The sequence below is a fragment of the Chiloscyllium punctatum genome, chromosome 1 (genome assembly GCF_047496795.1).
Source record: "Chiloscyllium punctatum isolate Juve2018m chromosome 1, sChiPun1.3, whole genome shotgun sequence".
In the NCBI taxonomy this organism is placed as follows: domain Eukaryota; kingdom Metazoa; phylum Chordata; class Chondrichthyes; order Orectolobiformes; family Hemiscylliidae; genus Chiloscyllium; species Chiloscyllium punctatum.
In genome coordinates, this window is record NC_092739.1 from 177,110,659 (window position 1) to 177,131,220 (window position 20,562).

Here is a 20,562-nt window from a genome sequence, read left to right on the forward strand (position 1 = left end):
AAACCGGGCCAAGGCCAATTATATCAAAATTAGGCAGGAGCTGGGAAATGTGGATTGGACACAGCTATTTGAAGGAAAGCCCACATTTGATATGTGGGAGGCTTTCAAATATACATAAGCTCCAGGCAGCTAAGAACAGAACGGGCCCTGGAGGAATATCAGGAGAGGAAGTCCAGTCTTAAATGAGGAACCAAGTGGGCTAAAAGGGGTAATGAAATAGCTTTAGTGAGCAGAGTTAAGGAGAATCACAAAGCCTTTTATTCTTAGAAAGAAGCATGCAGGTAAATAGAGAAAGGATTGGTCCACTAAAGGATAAGGAAGGAAGGCTGTGTGTCGAACCTGAGAGAATGGGTGAGATTCTGAATGATTACTTTGCATCAGTGTTCACTGAGGAGAGGGACATGATGAATGTTGAGATGAGAGATAGAAATTTAATTTCTCTGGAACACGTTGACATAAGTAGGAACAGGTTGCGGAGGGAGGCCAGAGAGGAAATAGCTGGGACCCCGACAGATATCTTTGTAGCATCCTTAAACACAGGTGAGGTGCCGCAGGACTGGAGGGTTGCTCATTTTGTCCCCCTGTACAAGAAGGGTAGTAAGGATATTCCAGGTAACTACAGACCAGTGAGCCTGACGTCGATGGTGGGAAAGTTGCTGGAGAAGGTACCGAGGGATAAAATCTATTTATATTTAGAACAGAATGGTTTTGTACAGGGGAGGTTGTGCCTTCCCAACTTTCTTTGAGGAAGTGACCAAGTTGAGAGATGAAGGGAGGTCTTTTGATGTCATATACATGGACTTTAGTAAGGTGTTTGATAAGGTTCTTCATGGTAAACTAATGGAGAAAGTGAGGTCACATGGTGTGCAGGGTGTTCTACCTAGGTGGATAAAGAACTGGTTGAGCAACAGGAGACAGAGAGTAGTAGTTGAACGGAGTTTCTCGAAATGGAGGAAGGTGACCAGTGGTGTTCCACAGGGATCAGTGCTGGGGCCACTGTTGTTTGTGATATACATAAATGATCTGGAAGAGGGCACTGTTGGTATGATCAGCAAGTTTGCGGATGACACGAAGAATGGTGGAGTAGCAGAAAACATAAGGGACTGTCAGAGAATACAGATAAACTGGAGAGTTGGGCAGATAAGTGGCAGATGGAGTTCAATCCAGGCAAATGCAAGGTGATGCATTTTGGGAAGTCTAATTCTAGAGCGAATTATACAGTAAACGGAAGAGTCTTGGAAAAAGTTGATGAGCAGAACGATCTGGGAGTTCAGGTCCATTGTACCCTGAAAGTTGCTGTACAGGTGGATAGAGTGATCAAGAAGGCATATAGTATGTTTGCCTTCATCGGACAGGGTATTGAGTATAAGAGCTGGCAAGTCATGTTAAAATTGTACAAGACGTTGGTTCGGCTGCATTTAGAATACTGTGTACAGTTCTGGTTGCCACATTACCAAAAGGGTGTGGACGCTTTGGAGAGGGTGCAGAGAAGGTTTATGAGGATGTTGCCTGGCATGAAAGGTGCTAACTATGAAGAGAGGTTAAGTAGGTTAGGATTGTTTTCATTAGAAAAAAAGAGGTTGAGGGGGGACCTGATTGAGGTCTTCAAAATCATGAAGGGTGTAGACAGGGTAGATTTTTCCCAGGGTGAGGGATTCAATAACAAGTGATCATGCTTTCAAGGTGAGAGGTGAAATGTTTAAGGGGGATACATGTGGCAAGTACTTTAGACACAGGGTGGTAGGTGCCTGGAACGTGTTGCCAGCAGAGGTAGTAGAGGCAGGCACAGTAGATTCATATAAGATGCATCTGGGCAGATGCATGAGTAGGTGGGGAGCAGAGGGATGCAGATGCTTAGGAATTGGGTGACAGGTTTAGTCAGGAGATTTGGATCAGCTCAGGCTTGGAGGGCTGAAGGGGCCTGTTCCTGGACTGTAAATTTTCTTTTTTCTTCTCGGTCTTTGGGTGAATTTGTACTTGGAGAAATTCATTTTACTTTGCTCAAAAACTACATGAATCCATGGAAAATTGCGTAAATCCATTTTTTAGATTAGAATCAGTCTGATTATTGTGGCACAGACAGTCTCACACAGGGCATCTCACATCTTAAATGCATTATCTGGGCCGACATGACACTAATTGTTAAAGTTCACTTGAGAATGTAACTTTTAAATGTTCTGCAATTTACATATGAAAGAACTGAAACCAAGATGGTAATTCTAAAAGGTGAGAGACTTAACAAACAATCCAGGTCTTTTTGAAGATATAATTTCAGTTACATCACACTGTAAACTTTTACTATAATTTCTGTGTCTTACGATCTTATACTCTTCAACCATCTGGTGAAGGAGCAGCGCTTAAAAAGCTAGTGCTTCCAATTAAACCTATTGGACTATAACCTGGTGTTGTGTGACTTTATAACTTGGAACAAGTTTAAATTGGGAGACCTGGTTGGCATGGTTGAGTTGGACTGAAGAGTCTGTTTCTCTGACTCGATCTCATATTTGTGGAGCATAGGTCATAGAGTCATAGAGATGTACAGCATGGAAACAGACCCTTTGGTCCAACCTGTCCATGCCGACCAGATATCCCAACCCAATCTCGTCCCACCTGCCAGCACCCGGCCCATATCCCTCCAAACTCTTCCTATTCATATACCCATCCAAATGCCTCTTAAATGTTGCAATTGTACCAGCCTCCACTACATCCTCTGGCAGCTCATTCCATACACGTACCACCCTCTGCGTGAAAAAGTTGCCCCTTAGGTCTCTTTTATATCTTTCCCCTCTCACCCTAAACCTATGCCCTTATGTTCTGGACTCCCCGACCCCAGGGAAAAGACTTAGTCTATTTCTCCTATCCATGCTCCTCATAATTTTGTAAACCTCTATAAGGTCACTCCTCAGCCTCTGATGCTCCAGGTAAAACAGCCCCAGCCTGTTCAGGCTCTCCCTATAGCTCAAATATTCCAATCCTGGCAACATCCTTGTAGATCTTTTCTGAACCCTTTCAAGTTTCACAACATCTTTCCGATAGGAAGGAGACCAGAATTGCATGCAATATTCCAACAGTGGCCTAACCAATGTCCTGTACAGCCGCAACATGACCTCCCAACTCCTGTACTCAATACTTTGACCAAGACAATAGACAATAAGTACAGGAGTAGGCCATTCTGCCCTTCGAGCCTGCACCACCATTCAATATGATCATGGCTGATCATCCTTAATCAGTATCCTGTTCCTGCCTTATCTCCATAACCCTTGATTCCACTATCCTTGAGAGCTCTGTCCAACTCTTTCTTAAATGAATCCAGAGACTGGCCCCTCTGGGGCAGAGCATTCCACACACCCACCACTCTCTGGGTGAAGAAGTTTCTCCTCATCTCTGTCCTAAATGGTCTAACCCGTATTTTTAAGCTGTGTCCTCTGGTTCGGCACTCACCCATCAGTGGAAACATGTTTCCTGCCTCCAGTGTGTCCAATCCTTTAATAATCTTATATGTCTCAATCAGAACGCCTCTCAGTCTTCTAAACTCAAGGGTATACAAGCCCAGTCGCTCCAGTCTTTCCAGGAATCCCACCATTCCAGGAATTGACCTCGTGAACCTATGCTGCACTCCCTCTAAAGCATACTAAACACCTTCGTCACTATCCTATCTACCTGCAACTCCAAGGAGCTTTCAAAGAGCTCTGAACCTGCAGTCCAAGGTCTCTTTGTTCAGCAACACTCCCTCGGACCTTACCATTAAGGGTATAAGACCTGCTAAGATTTGCTTTCCCAAAATGCAGCACCTCGCATTTATCTGAATTAAATTCCATCTGCCACTTCTCAGCCCATTGGCCCATCTGGTCCAAATCCTGTTGTAATCTGAGGTAACCCTCTTTGCTGTCCACGACACCTCCAATTTTGGTGTCATCTGCAAACTTACTAACTGTACCTCTTATGCTCGCATCCAAATCATTTATGTAAATGACAAAATGTGGAAGACCGTGCAGACAATGATAATTATTACCCACTGACATTTAATCTGGGCAAGCTTTGTTACCCTAATTTTATCGCTTTCCTAACCTATTCAACCAGCAACCACTATCTCAATTCTCTGAGACTCATTCTGTGTGCTGCATCTGCTGGTATGGTCCATTTAAGAGAGAGCCAAATTCTGGGAAATGTGATCTCATGTGATATTGCTACTTATCAGGAGGTTTAATGCTGAGATGTATGTTCCTACAGTATCGCTGTTACTATGAGGGATCTGTGAGAAGATTCCCTGGATCCCAGGTCTCTGCAAGCATGTGCTCAGGATTCAGGTAAAGAAACTGATAGTTTCTTCTCAGGTTTTGAACTGGATTTAGGTAAGAACATTTTAGGCTTTAAGATATTACCTCGGCAGGATCACTCACTGTGTAACTGTACTGAGATGTGTTTATTCAGCAGAATGAGGGTCATTCATTGTGTAACTGTACTGGGATGTGTTTATTCAGCAGGGTGAGGGTCACTCACTGTATAACTACAGGGATGTGTTTATTCAGCAGAGTGAGGGTCATTCACTGTGTAACTGTACTGGGATGTGTTTATTCAGCAGGGTGAGGGTCACTCACTGTATAACTACAGGGATGTGTTTATTCAGCCAGATTGGGGTCACTCACTGTGTAGCTGTACTGGGATGTGTTTATTCAGCAGAGTGAGGGTCACTCATTGTGTAACTGTACTGGGATGTGTTTATTCAGTGGGGTAAGGGTCACTCATTGTGTAACTGTGCTGGGATGTGTTTATTCAGTGGGGTAAGGGTCACTCATTGTGTAACTGTACTGGGATGTGTTTATTCAGCAGAGTGAGTCTCACACACTGTAACTGTACAGGGATGTGTTTATTCAGCAGGGTGAGGGTCACTCACTGTGTAACTACAGGGATGTGTTATTCAGCCAGATTGGGGTCACACACTGTGTAACTGTACTGGGATGTGTTTATTCAGCAGAGTGAGGGTCACTCACTGTGTAACTGTACTGGGATGTGTTATTCAGCAGGGTGAGCGTCGCTCACTGTGTAACTGTACTGGGATGTGTTTATTCAGGAGGGTGAGGGTCACTCACTGTGTAACTGTACTGGGATGTGTGTCTTAGCAGGGTACAGGTCACTCACTGTGTAACTGTACTGGAGTGTGTTTATTCAGCAAGGTTACAGTTGCAAGCAATGTTTTTTTCTCTGTGTATCCCTCTGTCTTTTTTGCAGTGCTGTGATTGTGTTCAATAGTCGAACTTATGTAATTGAACCTGTGGTTGGGGATGCAGATGGTCGTCATTTGTTATACAGAGCTGAAGATCTCCTGCCAGTACCGAGTAGCTGTGGAGTCAGAAATCTAACCCTTGAGTTAAACCTGACTGATCACCTCCAGCCTTCTCAGAGGGTGAGTAATGAACACTGTAACTAACTGACTCACTGAAAGAAAGGAGTCCGGTAGAAAACACAATCTGCAGACACAGCCTTCAGCTCAGTCAGCTCATGGTAGGTTCATTTACTCAGCATATTCCCCTTTTCCTTCTAACTGTTACAACACAGCAGTGAAACCTTCTGTTAATTAAACCAACCACCCAGAAAAGCTCTTCTCGGCTCGTAATCTGTTAAAATATGAGCAACAGAGAACTCCCAAGTTACACTATTTAAAGAAAATAATATCAATTTATTCTTTCATTCTTAAAAGCGAACATTAAACAATGCATATTCACAACTGTTAGCCCCTCTTTCTCTTAATTGCTTTTTTCTGCCTCCAACTCTTCAACAGTATGCTCTTCTTATGAGGCATATTCAAAACCATACAGCAGCTGTCGTCTTTGGTGTCTTTCTTTTTCCACCTGAAGATCTACCTGGGTCATCTTCATTCTTTTTTTGTGAAAATGGAGTGTTTTGATATCTTGGGTCTTTCTCAATGACAGTTACTCTGTCTGACTTTCAAAATACCTGTCTGTTTTATACCCCCAACATCGGATTGTCTCATTAGTTCGAAGTTGCCAAAGCACTAAACTCAATTGGGTTTTAATATCCTGAGGCATGATTTAAACTGATTGGTTAAATTTGAATTGTTATCAAAATGACAATCAACTCAGGTATCTATTTCACAGCCAAATGTTACATACTTTCAATTTTCCAGTACATCCTGAGACTGCTATCAACTCAAATACACAGGTGCTTGCAAGCTCTCAGTTCAGAACAGCATTTACTCTCTCTTAAAGGTACAGTACACGCCTTCAACTTCTTAACATCTTCCCCATTCAGAAAAAATGGACCATCATAATATAGACTATAGACATGTGGAGACTGTTTAATCAACAGTTGTTGCGAGTGATGAATAAATATGTCCCTTTGAGACAGGCAAGAAGGGGTAAGATAAAGGAACCTTGGATGACGAGAGCGATGGAGCCTCTTCTCAAAAGGAAGAAGGTAGCTTACATAAGGTGAAGGAAGCTAGGGTCAAGCTTAGCTCTAGAGGATTATAGGCAGGCAAGGAAGGAGCTCAAAAATGGTCTGAGGAGAGCCAGGAGGGGGCACGAGAAAGGCTTGACAGAATAGATTAGGGAGAACACAAAGGCATTTTACACTTATGTGAGGAATAAGAGAATGGTCAAAGAAAGAGTAGGCCCAATCAGGGATAGCATAGGGAATTTGTGTGTGGAGTCTGGGGAGATAGGGGAAGACGTAAATGAGTTTTTTGCTTCTGTCTTTACAAAAGAAACAAACTTTGTCGTGAATGAAACCTTTGAAGAGCAGGTGTGCATGCTGGAATGGATAGAGATAGAGGAAGCTGATGTGCTGAAAATTTTGTCAAACATTAAGATTGACAGGTCGCCAGGCCCGGACCAGATTTGTCCTCGGCTGCTTTGGGAAACGAAAAATGCAATTGCTTCACCACTTGCGAAGATCTTTGCATCCTCGCTCTCCACTGGAGTCGTACCTGAGGACTGGAGAGAGGCAAATGTAATTCCTCTCTTCAGGAAAGGAAATAGGGAAATTTCCAGCAATTACAGACCAGTAAGTCTCACATCTGTCATCTGCAAGGTGTTAGAAAGGATTCTGAGGGATAGGATTTACGACCCTGTGGAAGAGCATGGCTTGATAAAATGCAGTCAACATGGCTTTGTGAGGGCAGGTCATGCCTCACAAACCTTATCGGGTTCTTTGAGGATGTGACTAGAAAGGTTGATGAGGGTCGAGCTGTGGATGTGATGTATAGGGACTTCAGCAAGGTATTTGATAAGGTTCTCCATGGTAGGCTCATTCAGAAGGTCAGGAGGAATGGGATTCAGGGGAACATAGCTGTCTGGATACAGAATTGGCTGGCCAACAGAAGACAGCGAGTGGTAGTAGAAGGAAAATATTCTGCCTGGAAGTCTGTGGTGAGTGGTGTTCCACAGGGCTCGGTCCTTGGGCCTCTACTGGTTGTAATTTTTATTAATGACTTGGATGAGGGGATTGAAGGATGGGTCAGCAAGTTTACAGACGATACAAAGGTTGGAGGTGTCATTGACAGTATAGAGGGCTGTTGTAGACTGCAACGGGACATTGACAGGATGCAGAGATGGGCTAGAGATGGCAGATGGAGTTCAACCTGGATAAGTGTGAGGTGATGCATTTTGGAAGGTTGAATTTGAAAGCTGAGTACAGGATTAAGAATAGGATTCTTGGCAGTGTGGAGGAGATCTTGGTGTGCAGGTACGTAGATCTCTTAAAATGGCCACCCAAGTGGACAGGGTTGTTAAGAAAGCATATGGTGTTTTGGCTTACATTAACAGGGAGACTGAGTTTAAGAGTCGTGAGATCTTGTTGCAGCTCTATAAAACTTTGGTTAGACCGCACTTGGAATACTGCGTCCAGTTCTGGTCACCCTATTATAGGAAAGATGTGGATGATTTGGAGAGGGTTCAGAGGAGGTTTACCAGGATGCTGCCTGGACTGGAGGGCTTATCTTATGAGGAGAGGTTGACTGTGCTCGGAATTTTTTCATTGGAGAAAAGGAGGAGGAGAGGGGACCTAATTGAGGTATACAAGATAATGAGAGGCATAGATAGAGTCGATAGCCAGAGACTATTTCCCAGGGCAGAAATTATTAACACGAGGGGTCATAGTTTTAAGCTGGTTGGAGGAAAGTATAGAGGGGATGTCAGAGGCGGGTTCTTTACACAGAGAGTTGTGAGAGCATGGAATGCGTTGCCAGCAGCAGTTGTGGAGGCAGGGTCACTGGGGACATTTAAGAGACTCCTGGACATGCATATGGTCACAGAAATGTGAGGATGCATACATGAGGATCAGTGGCCGGCACAACATCGTGGGCTGAAGGGCCTGTTCTGTGCTGTACTGTTCTATGTTCTATGTTCTATAATGAAAAATAGCTTCAGTTTTTAAATTCTTAACCCTATTACAATGAAATACATTGGACATTAATCTAAGTTCATATTAATTTCTGCACACATTTGTAACATTGGAACCTGTTCAATCTTATCAATACTTTATCCTTTAAATCCGCAATAGCATATCTGCTATCTCATTCTTACGACCCGCAACATGTACAGTTTGTAAATTAAAAGTCAGTAACATAAGATTCTAATGAAATAGTCTCATATTTTTATCTTTAAATTGTTCCAAGAATGTCAGAGGATTGTAGTCAGTGTACACAACTGTCTTCAATGCATTGTTTGTCACAAACATTAAAATGCTGTTAGGCCAGTATCAAATTCAATCATTCTTTCTCAATAGTAGAGTATTTTCTTTGGTTGGTGTTGAGTTTCTTTGAAAAGTTGCCAATTGGCCGTTCAATTCCAACATCATCTTCCTGTAGCGGTATAACTCCAACTCTTATATCGATTGTAATTTTGAAGGTTTTTAAAGGATTTGATGTAGCTAAAACTGCTGTGGTGGTTAATACTGCTTTTAAATTCTCAAATGCCTCCTGGCATTATTTTGTGCACCAAAGTTTTATGTTTATCTTTAGCAGTGTCGTGGCACCGCGAACAGACTTACTAAAGTTTGGAACAAACTTCTGGTAGAATCTGCTTAGTCCAAAAAATTAAAGTAACTCTTTCTTCAAGGATGGCCATGGAAATTCCTTGCTGGCCTTCGTCTTTGCGTTCCCTTATAGGACCAATGTTATGTCCCAAGAACATCACGTCTATCTTCACGAATTCTGTTTTCTTCAAGTTTATTACGAGTTTTGCCTCTCGTAATCATTTAAAGGGCTTGCCAACTGTACCGTGTGATCTTTCCATAGCTTGCTAAAGATCACATTGAGGGGGAGCGAACAGAGGACTGCTGCGTAAGTGAGGCTTTACATTTGGGTGGTTGCGTTACCCGAAACACAACTTGGGTAATGTCTCCCACCCATCCTCCTCAAAAAAAAATGTTTCTGTGTGCCGTATTGGTAAGGTAACTCATTTGTTTTTATTCTTTATTTTTCTAGTCTTGTTTGCAATTTAGAATAGTGGGAATGTGGTGAGGGCAGTTGAATGTTCCTCCTGCAGAATGTGGGAGGTAAGGGTCACCAATCGTGTCCCTGCTGGCTACATCTGTGGGAAGTGAACCCCAACTCCAGCTCCTCAAAAACTGCATTAGGGAACTGGAGCTGGAGCTGGATGAACTTCGGATCATTTGGGAGGCGGAGGGGGTTATTGAGAGGAGTTACAAGGAGGTAGTCACACCTCAGGTACAAGAAGGCGGTAGTTAGGCTACAGTCAGGGGATGCAAAGGGAACCAGCAGGCAGTGCAGGGATCCCCTGTGGCCGTTCCCCTCAAAAACAAGTACACCATTCTGGATACTATTGGAGGAGAGTCTTATCAGGGCAAACAATGGGGCACAGGTCTCTGGCACAGAGTCTGTCCCTATTACTCAGAAGGGAAGAGAGAAGAGCAGCAGAGCAATAGTCATTGGGATCTCCTTAGTTAGGGGGACACATAGGAGGTTCTGTGGGAAGCAAAGAAACTCGTGATTGGTGTGTTGCTTCCCAGCTACCAGGGTTTGTAATGTTTTGGATCTTGTTTTCAGGATCCTTGAGGAGGGGGTGCAACCCCAGGTCATGGTCCAAATAGGCACTAATGACATAGGTAGGAAAAGGGATGGGGATTTAAGGCAGACATTCAGGGAGCTGGGTGGAAGCTCAGAGCTGGAATAAACAGAGTTGCTTTCTCGGGTTTGTTGCGCCCGATTAGGGCCAAATCATCCGCCGACATTTCCGCCAACTCCAAAAAGACCCCACCTCCAGGGATATATTTCCCTCCCCGCCCCTTTCAGCCTTCCGCAAAGACTGTTCCCTCCGTGACTACCTGGTCAGGTCCACGCCCCCCTTACAACCCACCCTCCCATCCTGGCACTTTCCCCTGCCATCCGCAGGAACTGTAAAACCTGTGCCCACACCTCCTCCCTCACCTCCATCCAAGGCCCTAAAGGAGCCTTCCACATCCATCAAATGTTTTACCTGCGCATCCACCAATATCATTTATTGTATCCATTGCTCCCAATGCGGTCTCCTCTACATTATCTGCACACACTAGACAAAAACTGTCCCATCTATAGTACTCGTACTGTAGTGATCCCAGTCAATATTTGGAAAGTTGAAGTCGCCCATGACAACTACCCTATCTGTCTCACTCCTATCGAGAATCATCTTTGCTATGCTTTCCTCTACATCTTTTAAACTATTCGGAGGCCTACAGAAAACTCCCAACAGGGTTACCTCTCCTTTCCTGTTTCTAACCTCAGCCCATACTACCTTAGTTGACGAGTCCCCAAACATCCTTTCTGTAACTGTAATACTGTCCTTGACCAACAATGCCACACCTCCCCCTCTTTACCATCTTCTCTGTTCTTACTGAAACATCTTAATCCTGGAACTTGCAACAACCATTCCTGTCCCTGTTCTATCCATGTCTCCGAAATGGCCACAACATTGAAGTCCCAGGTCCAAACCCATGCTGCAAGTTCACCCACCTTATTCCGGATGCTCCTGGCGTTGAAGTCGACACACTCCAAACCAACTTCTTGTTTGCTGGTGCCATCTTACAACCCTGAAACTTGATTTTGGACTTCTCTACTCTCAACCCTTCCTATACTCGAACTACAATTTTGGTTCCCATCCCCCTGCTGTGTTAGTTTAAATCCACCTTAATAGCCTTAGCGAATATCCCCCCCAGGATATTCGTACCCCTCTGGTTCAGATGAAGACCATTCTGCTTGTAGAGTTCTCACCTACCCCAGAAAGAGCTGGTGGAAAGGTAATTACGATGCAATTAGGCAAGATTTAGGATGCATAGGTTTGGGAGGGAAACTGCAGGTATGGGCGCAACAGAAATATGGAGCTTATTCAAGGAACAGCTACCGTGTGTCCTTGATAAGTGTGTACCTGTCAAGCATGGAGGAAGCTGTCAAGCGCAGGAGCCATGATTTATGATGGACGTTGAGTCTCTTGTCAAGAAGGAGAAGGCTGATGTTCGGATGAGATGTGAAGGCTTAGTTAGGGCGCTTGAGAGTTACAGGTTAGCCAGGAAGGATCTAAAGAGAGAGCTAAGAAGAGCCAGGAGGGGACATGAGAAATCATTGGCAGATAGGATCAATGAAAACCCTAAAGCTTTCTATTGGTATATTATGTATTAGAATGGTATTATTTTGGTATAGAATGATTAGAGTAAGATTAGGGCCAATCAGGGAAAACAGTGGGAAGTTGTGCGTGAAGTCCGAGGAGATAGGGTAATCGCTAAATGAATTCATTTTGTCAGTATTCACACTGGACAAAGACAATATTGTGGAGGAAATACTGAGACACAAGCTACTAGACTTCACAGGATTGAGTTTCACAAGCAGGAGGTGTTTGCAATTCTGGAAGTGTGAAAATACATAAGTCCGGATGGGACTTATCCTTGGATTCTTTGGGAAGCCAGGGAGCAGATTGCAGAGCCTAAGGCTTTGATCTTTACATAGAACAATACAGCGCAGAACAGGCTCTTTGGCCCTTGATGTTGTGCCGACCTGTGAACTAATCTAAGCCCATCCCCTACACAATCCCATCATCATCCATGTGCTTATCCAAGGACTGTCTAAATGCCCCTAATGTGGTTGAGTTGACTACATCAGCAGGCAGGGCCTTCCACGCCCTTACCACTCTCTGAGAAAGGAACCTGCCTCTGACATCTATCTTAAACCTATCAGCCCTCAATTTGTAGCTATGCCCCCTTCTACCAAGCTGACGTTATCATCCTCGGAAAAACAGTCTCACTGTCCATCCTATCTTATCCTCTGATCATCTTGTATGTCTCTATTAAATCCCCTCGTAGCCTTCTCTTCAATGAGAACAGACACAAGTCTCTCAGCCTTTCCTCGTAAGACTTTCCCTCCATATTAGGCAACATCCTGGTAAATTTTTGCAAGGTTTGTAGCTCAGGTTGAGGTTTAGGGTGTAGGTTTGCTCGCTGAGCTGTAGGTTTGATATCCAGACATCATCAGTGGCGACCTCCAAGTGAAGTAAAGCTGTTGTCTCCTGCTTTCTATTTATATGTTTGTCCTGGATGGGGTTCCTGGGGTTTGTGGTGAAGTCATTTCCTGTTCGTTTTCTGAGGGGTTGATAGATAGCATCTAGATCTATGTGTTTGTTTATGGCGTTGTGGTTGGAGTGCCAGGTCTCTAGGAATTCTCTGGCATGTCTTTGCTTAGCCTGTCCCAGGATAGATGTGCTGTCCCAGTCGAAATGGTGTTTTTTGCCTCCGTGTGTAGGGCTACGAGGGAGAGAGGGTTGTGTCTTTTTGTGGCTAGCTGGTGTTCGTGAATCCTGGTGCTAACTTTCTTCTTGTTTGCCCTTCATAGTGTTTGTGGCAGTCCTTGCATGGAATTTTGTAGGTGACGTTGGTTTTGTCCATGGGTTGTACTGGGTCTTTTAAGTTTGTTAGTTTTTGTTTGAGAATGTTGGTGGGTTTGTGTGCTACGAGGATTCCGAGGGGTCTTAGTAGTCTGGCTGTCATTTCTGAAATGTATGGTAAGGTGATAAGGGTTTCTGGCTGTGTTTGGTCTGCTTGTTGTGGTTTGTTATTGAGGAATCTGCGCACTGTATTATTTAAGTATCCGTTCTACTTGAATACGTTGTATAGGTGGTTCTCCTCTGTTTTCCAAAGTTCGTCTGTGCTGCAGTGTGTGGTGGCTCGTTGGAATAGTGTTCTGATACAGCTTCATTTGTGTGTGTTGGGATGGTTGCTGGTGCAGTTAAGTATTTGGTCAGTGTTTGTCGGTTTTCTGTATACGCAGGTTTGTAATTCTCCGTTGTCCTTTCTTTCGACTGTGATGTCCAGGAATGCGAGTTTGTTGTCGGTTTCTTCCTCCTTGGTGAACTTTATGCCTCTGAGGGTGTTGTTGATGATGTTAAATGTCTCTTCTATCTTGTTTCGTTTTGTGATGACAAAGGTGTCATCTATGTAGCAGACCCAGATTTTTGGTTTGATGGTTGGTAGGACTGATTGTTCTAGTCTTTGTATTGCTGCTTCTGCTATGACTCCTGATAGTGGAGATCCCATGGGTGTGCTGTTGGTTTGTTTGTAGACTATGCTGTTGAAGGTGAAGTGGGTGGTGAGGCACAGGGCCACTAGTTTCATGATGTTTTAGTTGGTAATGTGATTGATGGTGGTTGGGGTGTGTGTGATGGTCTCTTCTAAAAGTGTGCTAAGTGTTTCCTTTGATTGGTCGATGTTGATGGAGGTGAACAGTGCTGTTACATCGAATGAGATCATTGCTTCGTCTTCCTCTATTTTGGTGTTTTTGATGATTTTTAGGAATTCCTGGGTGGAATGGATGGAGTGCTGTGACTCTTCTACTAGGTATTTCAGTCTTGCGTGTAGTTCTTTGGCCAGTCTGTAAGTTGGTGTTCCGGGTAGTGAGACTATAGGTCTGAGGGGGGCTCCTGGTTTATGAATTTTTGGTAGTCCGTAGAATCATGGGGTGTTGGTCTCGTCTGGTTTCATTTTCTGGAATTCCGTCTTGTTTAATTGCCCAGAATTGTGTAATTTTCTTAGGATACGTGTAATTTTGTTTCCTAATTCTGGGGTCGGGTCTAACGCTACCTGTTGGTAGGTGTTGGTGTCTGCGAGTAGTGCATTGGCTTTCTCGATGTAGTCCCTTCTGTTCAGGATGACTGTGAGCCGACCTTTGTCTGCAGGTAATATCATGATGTTTTTGTCTTTTTTGAGGTTTTCTAGGGCTTTCTTTTCTTGTGTGTTCAGTTTGTTTCCTTCCCTCTTTCGGCTCAGAGTAGGTGCAACTGTCTGTCTGATCATTTGTTGTGTTTCTTCCGTGAGATTGTTATCCTTCAATGTGGTTTCTAATGCCACTAGGAAATCCTTCTGGTCAGCGTCTCAGTAATTGAAATTTAATCCTTTGACTAGTACCGCTTTTTCTGTGTCTGATAGGGTCCGGTCTGATAAGTTCTTTATCCATGCCCCTGTGTTATCGGTTTTGTCTTTGTTCGGAATCCTAGTAGCACACAAACCCACCAACATTCTCAAACAAAAACTAACAAACTTAAAAGACCCAGTACAACCCATGGACAAAACCAACATCGCCTACAGAATTCCATGCAAGGACTGCCACAAACACTACGTAGGACAAACAGGAAGAAAGTTAGCACCAGGATACATGAACACCAGCTGGCCACAAAAATACGCGACCCTCTCTCCCTCGTAGCCCTACACATGGAGGAAAAAAAACACCATTTCGACTGGGACAGCACATCTATCCTGGGACAGGCTAAGTAAAGACATGTCAGAGAATTCCTAGAGGCCTGACACTCCAACCATAACGCCATAAACAAACACATAGATCAGATGCCATCTATCAACCCCTCAGAAAACGAACAGGAAATGACATCACCACAAACCCCAGGAACCCCATCCAGGACAAACATATAAATAGAAAGCAGGAGACAACAGCTTTACTTCACTTGGAGGTTCGCCACTGATGATGTTACCTAGCCAGGTAATGAAACATCTGGATATCAAACCTACAGCTCAGTGAGCAAACCTGCACCCTTTTTCTGGTAAATTTCCTTTGCACCTTGTCCAACGTTTCCACATCCGTCCTGTAATGGAGCGACCAGAACTGTACAATATTCCAAGTGAGGTCGCATTAGCGTTTTGTACAATTGCAGCATGACATCACGGCTCCAGAACTCAATCCCTCTACCAATAAAACCTAACACACCTTATGCCTTTTTAACAGCACTATCAACTTGGGTGGCAACTTTCAGGGATCTATGTACATGGACTCCAAGATCCCTCTGCACATCCACACTACCAAGAATCTTTCCATCGACCCAATACTCTGCCTTCCTGTTATTCTTCCCAAAGTGAATCACTTCACATTTAGCTGCACTGCACTCCATTTTCCACCTCTCAGCCCAATTCTGCAGTTTATCCAAGTCCCCCTGCAACCTGTAACATTCTTCCAAACTGTCCACTACTCCATCGACTTTAGTGTCATCTGCAAATTTACTAATCCATCCACCTATGCCTGCGTCTAAGTCATTTATAAAAATGACAAACAGCAGTGGTCCCAAAACAGACCCTTGTGGAACACCACTAGTAACTGGACTCCAGGCTGAATATTTTCCATCAACCACCACTCGCTGCCTTCTTTCAGAAAGCCAGTTTCTAATCCAAACTGCTAAATGACCCACAATCCCATGCCTCTGCATTTTCTCCATCAGCCGACCATGTGGAATCTTATCAAAGGCTTTACTGAAGTCAGTGTACACCATGTCAACTTCCCTCCCCTCATCTACATGCTTGGTCACTTTCTTAAAAAACTCAATGAGGTTTGTGAGACACGACCTGCCCTTGACGAAACCATGTTGACTGTGTCAAATCAAGTTGTTGCTTGCTAGATGATTATAAATCTTATCTCTTATAATCCTTTCCAAAAGCTTTCCTCCAACAGAAGAAAGGCTCACTGGTCTATAATTACCTGGGTCATCTCTACTGAACAAGGGCACAACATTTGCAATCCTCCAGTCCTCTGGTACTAAACCTGTAGACAATGACGACCCAAATATCAAAGCCAAAGGTCCTGCTATCTCTTCCCTAGCTTCCCAAAGAATCCTCAGATAAATCCTATCTGGCCCAGGAACTTGTCTACTTTCACTCTTTCTAGAATTGATAACACCTGTTTGTAACTAACCTCAATCATTTCTAGTCTAAGATCTCGTACCTCATTCTTATCCTCTACAATATTCTCCTTTTCCTGAGTGAAAAACTGAGAAGTGTTTGTTTAGCATCTCTCCAATCTCCACAGGGTCCACAGTCAACTTCCCACTTCTATCTTTGACTGGTCCTATTCCGACCCCAATCATCCTTTTATTCCTCACATACCTATGGAAAGCTTTAGGATTCTCCTTTATTCTATTTGCTAAAGACTGTTTGTGTCTTCTCTTTGCTCTTCTTAACTCTCTCTTTAAATTCTTCCCAGCTGATCTGTAACTCTCCATCACCTCATCTGAACTATCTTGAAAGGGGTTCAGAAAAGATTTACAAGGATGTTGTCAGGATTGGATGATTTGAGCTATAGGGAGAGGCTGAACAGGCTGGGGATGTTTTCCCTGGAGCATTGGGGGCTTAGGGGGGTTTACAAAATTATGAGGGGCATGGATAGGGTAAATAGACAAAGTCTTTTCCTTGGGGTCGGGGAGTCCAGAACTAGAGGGCAGAGGTTTAGGATGAGAGGGGAGAGATATAAAAGAGGCCTAAGGGGCAACTTTTTCACACAGAGGGTGGTAAGGGTATGGAATGAGCTGCCAGAGGAAGTGGTGCAACATTTAAGAGGTATTTGGATGGGTATATGAATAGGAAGGGTTTGGTGGGATATGGGGCGGGTGCTGGCAGGAGGGACTAGATTGGGTTGGGATATCTGGTCGGCATGGATGGATTGGACCAAAGGATCTATTTCCATGCTGTACATCTCTATGACTCTCTGACTCTAACCACGGTTCCCTTACCTTATCACATCCTCCCAGCCTGACAGGGACATACCTATCAAGGACATGCAATATATGTTCCATAAACGAGCTCCCCATTTCCATTGTCTGCATCCCCTGCATTTTTCTACCCCATTCTTTGTATCCTAATTCTTGCCTAATCGCAATATAATTGCCCTTGCCCCATCAATAACTCTTGACCTGTGGCATGTACCTATGCCTTTCCATCGCTAAACTAAACATAACTGAATTATAGTCACTCTCTCCAAAGTGCTCACCTGAATCAAACACCTGGCCTGGTTCATTACCAAGCACTAGATCCCGTGTGGCCTCCCCTCTTGTTAGCCCTTCGACATAATCTCAGGAAACTCTCCTGTACACATTGGACAAAAACTGATCCATCCGACGTGCTAGAGTTACAGCATTTCCAGTTAATGTTGGGGAAGTTAAAGTCCCCCATAATGACCACCCTGTTCCTTTTACTCCTACCCAGAATAATTTTGCCAATCCTCTCTTCCACCTCCCTGGAACTCTGCGGAGGCCTGTAAAAAAACTCCCAGCAGTGTGACTTCTCCTCTCCTGTTTCTAACCTCAGCTCACACTACCTCAGTAGACGGGTCCTTGTCAAAAGTTCTCTCAGCCACCGTTATACAATCCTTGACTAACAAAGCCACACCGCCCCCTCTTTTACTGTGTTGCCTGTTCTTAATGAACTTAATGGATTTTTACCTGTGCCACATGCTCACAAGGTGACGAGCAGGGACAAATATCAGCTAAACATGTGGCTCCAGGGATGGTGAAGGAGGCAGGGTTTCAGGTACTTGGATAATTGGGGCTCATTCTGGGGAAGGTGGGACCTGGACAAACAGGACGGTCATCACTTAAACCAGAGGGGTACTAATACCCTGAGTGGGAGATTTACTGGTGGTATTCAGGTGGGTTTAAACTAGCTCAGCAGGGGGATGGGATCCTGTGTTGTAGTTCCAGTACACAGGGGGATGAGAATAGGGAGGACAGGGACAGGATTTCATGGCCACAGGAGTGTGCTAGCAGACAGCAAGATGGTTTGAAATGTCTCTACTTCAATGCCAGGAGTATCCAGAATATGGTAGGTGAGCTTGCAGCATGGATAGGTACCTGGGACTTTGATGTTGTGGCCATTTCAGAGACATAGATAGGTCAGGAATAGATGTTGCAGGTTCCAGGGTTTAGATCTTTCATTAAGATCAGGGAAGATGGTAAAAGGGGGAGGTGTGGCCTTGTTAGACAAGGACAGTTTAATGGTGGTTGAAAGAACTTTTGAGGAAGACTCGTCTACTGAGGTGATATGGGCTAAGGTTAGAAACAGGAGAGGAGAGGTCACACAGCTGGGAGATTTTTATAGGTGTCTGCAGAGTTCCAGGGTTGTGGGAAGAGAGGATTGGCAAATCGACCTGGAGTGAAAGGAACAGGGCGGTTATTATGGTGGACTTTAACTTCCCCAACATTGACTGGAAATGCTATAACTCTAGTACTTCGGATGGATCAGTTTTTGGCCAATGTGTGCAGGAGAGTTTCCTGACACAGTATGTCGAAGGCCTGACCAGCAGGGAGGCCACACTGGATCTGGTTCCTGAAGAAGGGCTGATGCCCGAAACATCGATTCTCCTGCTCCTTGGATGCTGCCTGACCTGCTGCGCTTTTCCAGCAACACATTTTCGGCTCTGATCTCCAGCATCTGCAGTCCTCACTTTCTCCACACTGGATCTGGTGCTTGGTAATGAACCAGGACAGGTGTTCGATTTAGTGGTAGGCGAGCACTTTGGAGAGAGTGACCATAATTCAGTTACGGTTAATTTAGCGATAGAAAGGGATAGGTATAGATGGTGGAAGGGTAATTATAATTATAATGCAATGAGGCAAGACTTAGGAGGCATAGAATGGGGTAACAGGGGATGGGGACAATAGAAACCTTGAGCTGCTTTAAGGAACAGATATTGCATGTCTTTGATACGTATGTCCCTGTTAAGCAGGGAGAAAGTGATAAGGTAAGGGAATCGTGGTTTACTTAAGTTCTTGTATCTCTTGTTAAGCGGAAGAGAGAGGCTGACGTGACGTTGAAGTGAGATGGTTCAGTTGAGACAATGGATAGTTAGAGAGTACCCGGAAGGATTAAAGAGAAAGTTAAGAGCAAGGAGCAGACATGAGCAGTCTTTAGCAGGTAGAATAAAGGAGAACCCTAAAGCTTTCCATTGGTATGTCAGAAATAAAAGGATGACTAGGGTAGGAATAGGGCCAGTCAAAGACAGAAGTGGGAAGTTGTGTGTGGACCCTGTGGAGATCAGCGAGGTACTAAATGGACATTTCTCATCTGTTTTCACTCAGGAAAAATATAGTATTTTAGAGGAGAAGACTGAGATATGGGCTGTTAGACTTGAAAGGATTGAGGTTAGTAAGGAGGAGATGTCATCAATTCCTGAAGTTGTAGATAAGTCCCTTGGGCCGGATGGGATTTTTCCAAAATTCTCTGGGAAGCTAGGGAGGAGATGGCCGAGCCTTTGGCCTTGATCTTTGAGTCATCATTGTCTACAGGTTTAGTACCAGAGGATTAGAGGATTGCAAATGTTGTGCCCTTGTCCAAGGAGAGCAGGAGAAATGACCCAGGTAATTATAGACCAGTGAGCATTACGTCTGTTGTAGGAAAAGTTTTGGAAAGGATAATAAGAGATCGGATTCATAGTCAGCTGGGAAGCAACAATTTGATTGTAAATAGTTAACATGGATTCATCAAGGGCAGGTCATGTCTCACAAACCTCACTGAGTTTTTTGAGAAGGTGACCAACCATGTGAATGAGAGTAGGGCAGTTGACGTGGTATATATGGACTTTAGTAAAGCCTTTGATAAGGTTCCACGTGGTAGGCTGTTGGAGAAAATGCGGAGGCATGGGATTGAAGATGATTTTGCAGTTTGGATCAGAAACTGACTTTGTATAAGAAGCCAGCGAGTGGTGGTTGATGGAAAATATTCAGCCTGGAGTCCGGTTACTCGTGGTGTGCCACAAGGATCTGTTTTGGGACCATTGCTATTTGTCATTTTTATAAACGACTTGGACGCAGGCATAGGATGGATTAGTAAATTTGCAGATGACACTAAAGTCAGTGGAGTAGTGGACAGTTTGGAAGAATGTTACAGGTTGCAGGGGGACTTGGATAAACTGCAGATTTGGGCTGAGAGGTGGCAAATGGAGTTCAATGCAGCTAAATCTGAGGTGATTCACTTTGGGAAGAATAACAGGAAGGCAGAATACCGGGTAGATTCTTGGTATTGTGGCTGTACAGAGGGATCTTAGTGTCCATGTCCATAGATCCCTGAAAGTTGCCACCCAGGTGGATAGTGCTGTTAAGAAGGCATACGGTGTGTTAGGTTTTATTGGTAGGGGAATTGAGTTCCGGAGTCGTGATGTTACGCTGCAACTGTACAAAATGCTGGTGTGGCCGCACTTGGAATATTGTGTCCAGATCTAGTCGCCCCATTACAGGAAGGATGTGGAAGCATTGGAAAAGGTGCAGAGGAGATTTACCAGGATGTTGCCTGGTGTGA

The 20,562-nt window shown here is 44.2% G+C and overlaps 1 protein-coding gene across 1 annotated transcript in view; it reads left to right on the forward strand.

The window, feature by feature from the left end:
• LOC140480811 (disintegrin and metalloproteinase domain-containing protein 12-like) overlaps window positions 1-20,562 on the forward strand; it is a 230,747-nt gene that overhangs the window by 108,070 nt on the left and 102,115 nt on the right. The window contains exons 5-6 of the mRNA XM_072576233.1: window positions 4,231-4,307; window positions 5,230-5,404. Of these exons, the coding sequence (XP_072432334.1) occupies window positions 4,231-4,307; window positions 5,230-5,404 (252 nt within the window). The remainder of the gene's footprint in view (window positions 1-4,230; window positions 4,308-5,229; window positions 5,405-20,562) is intronic.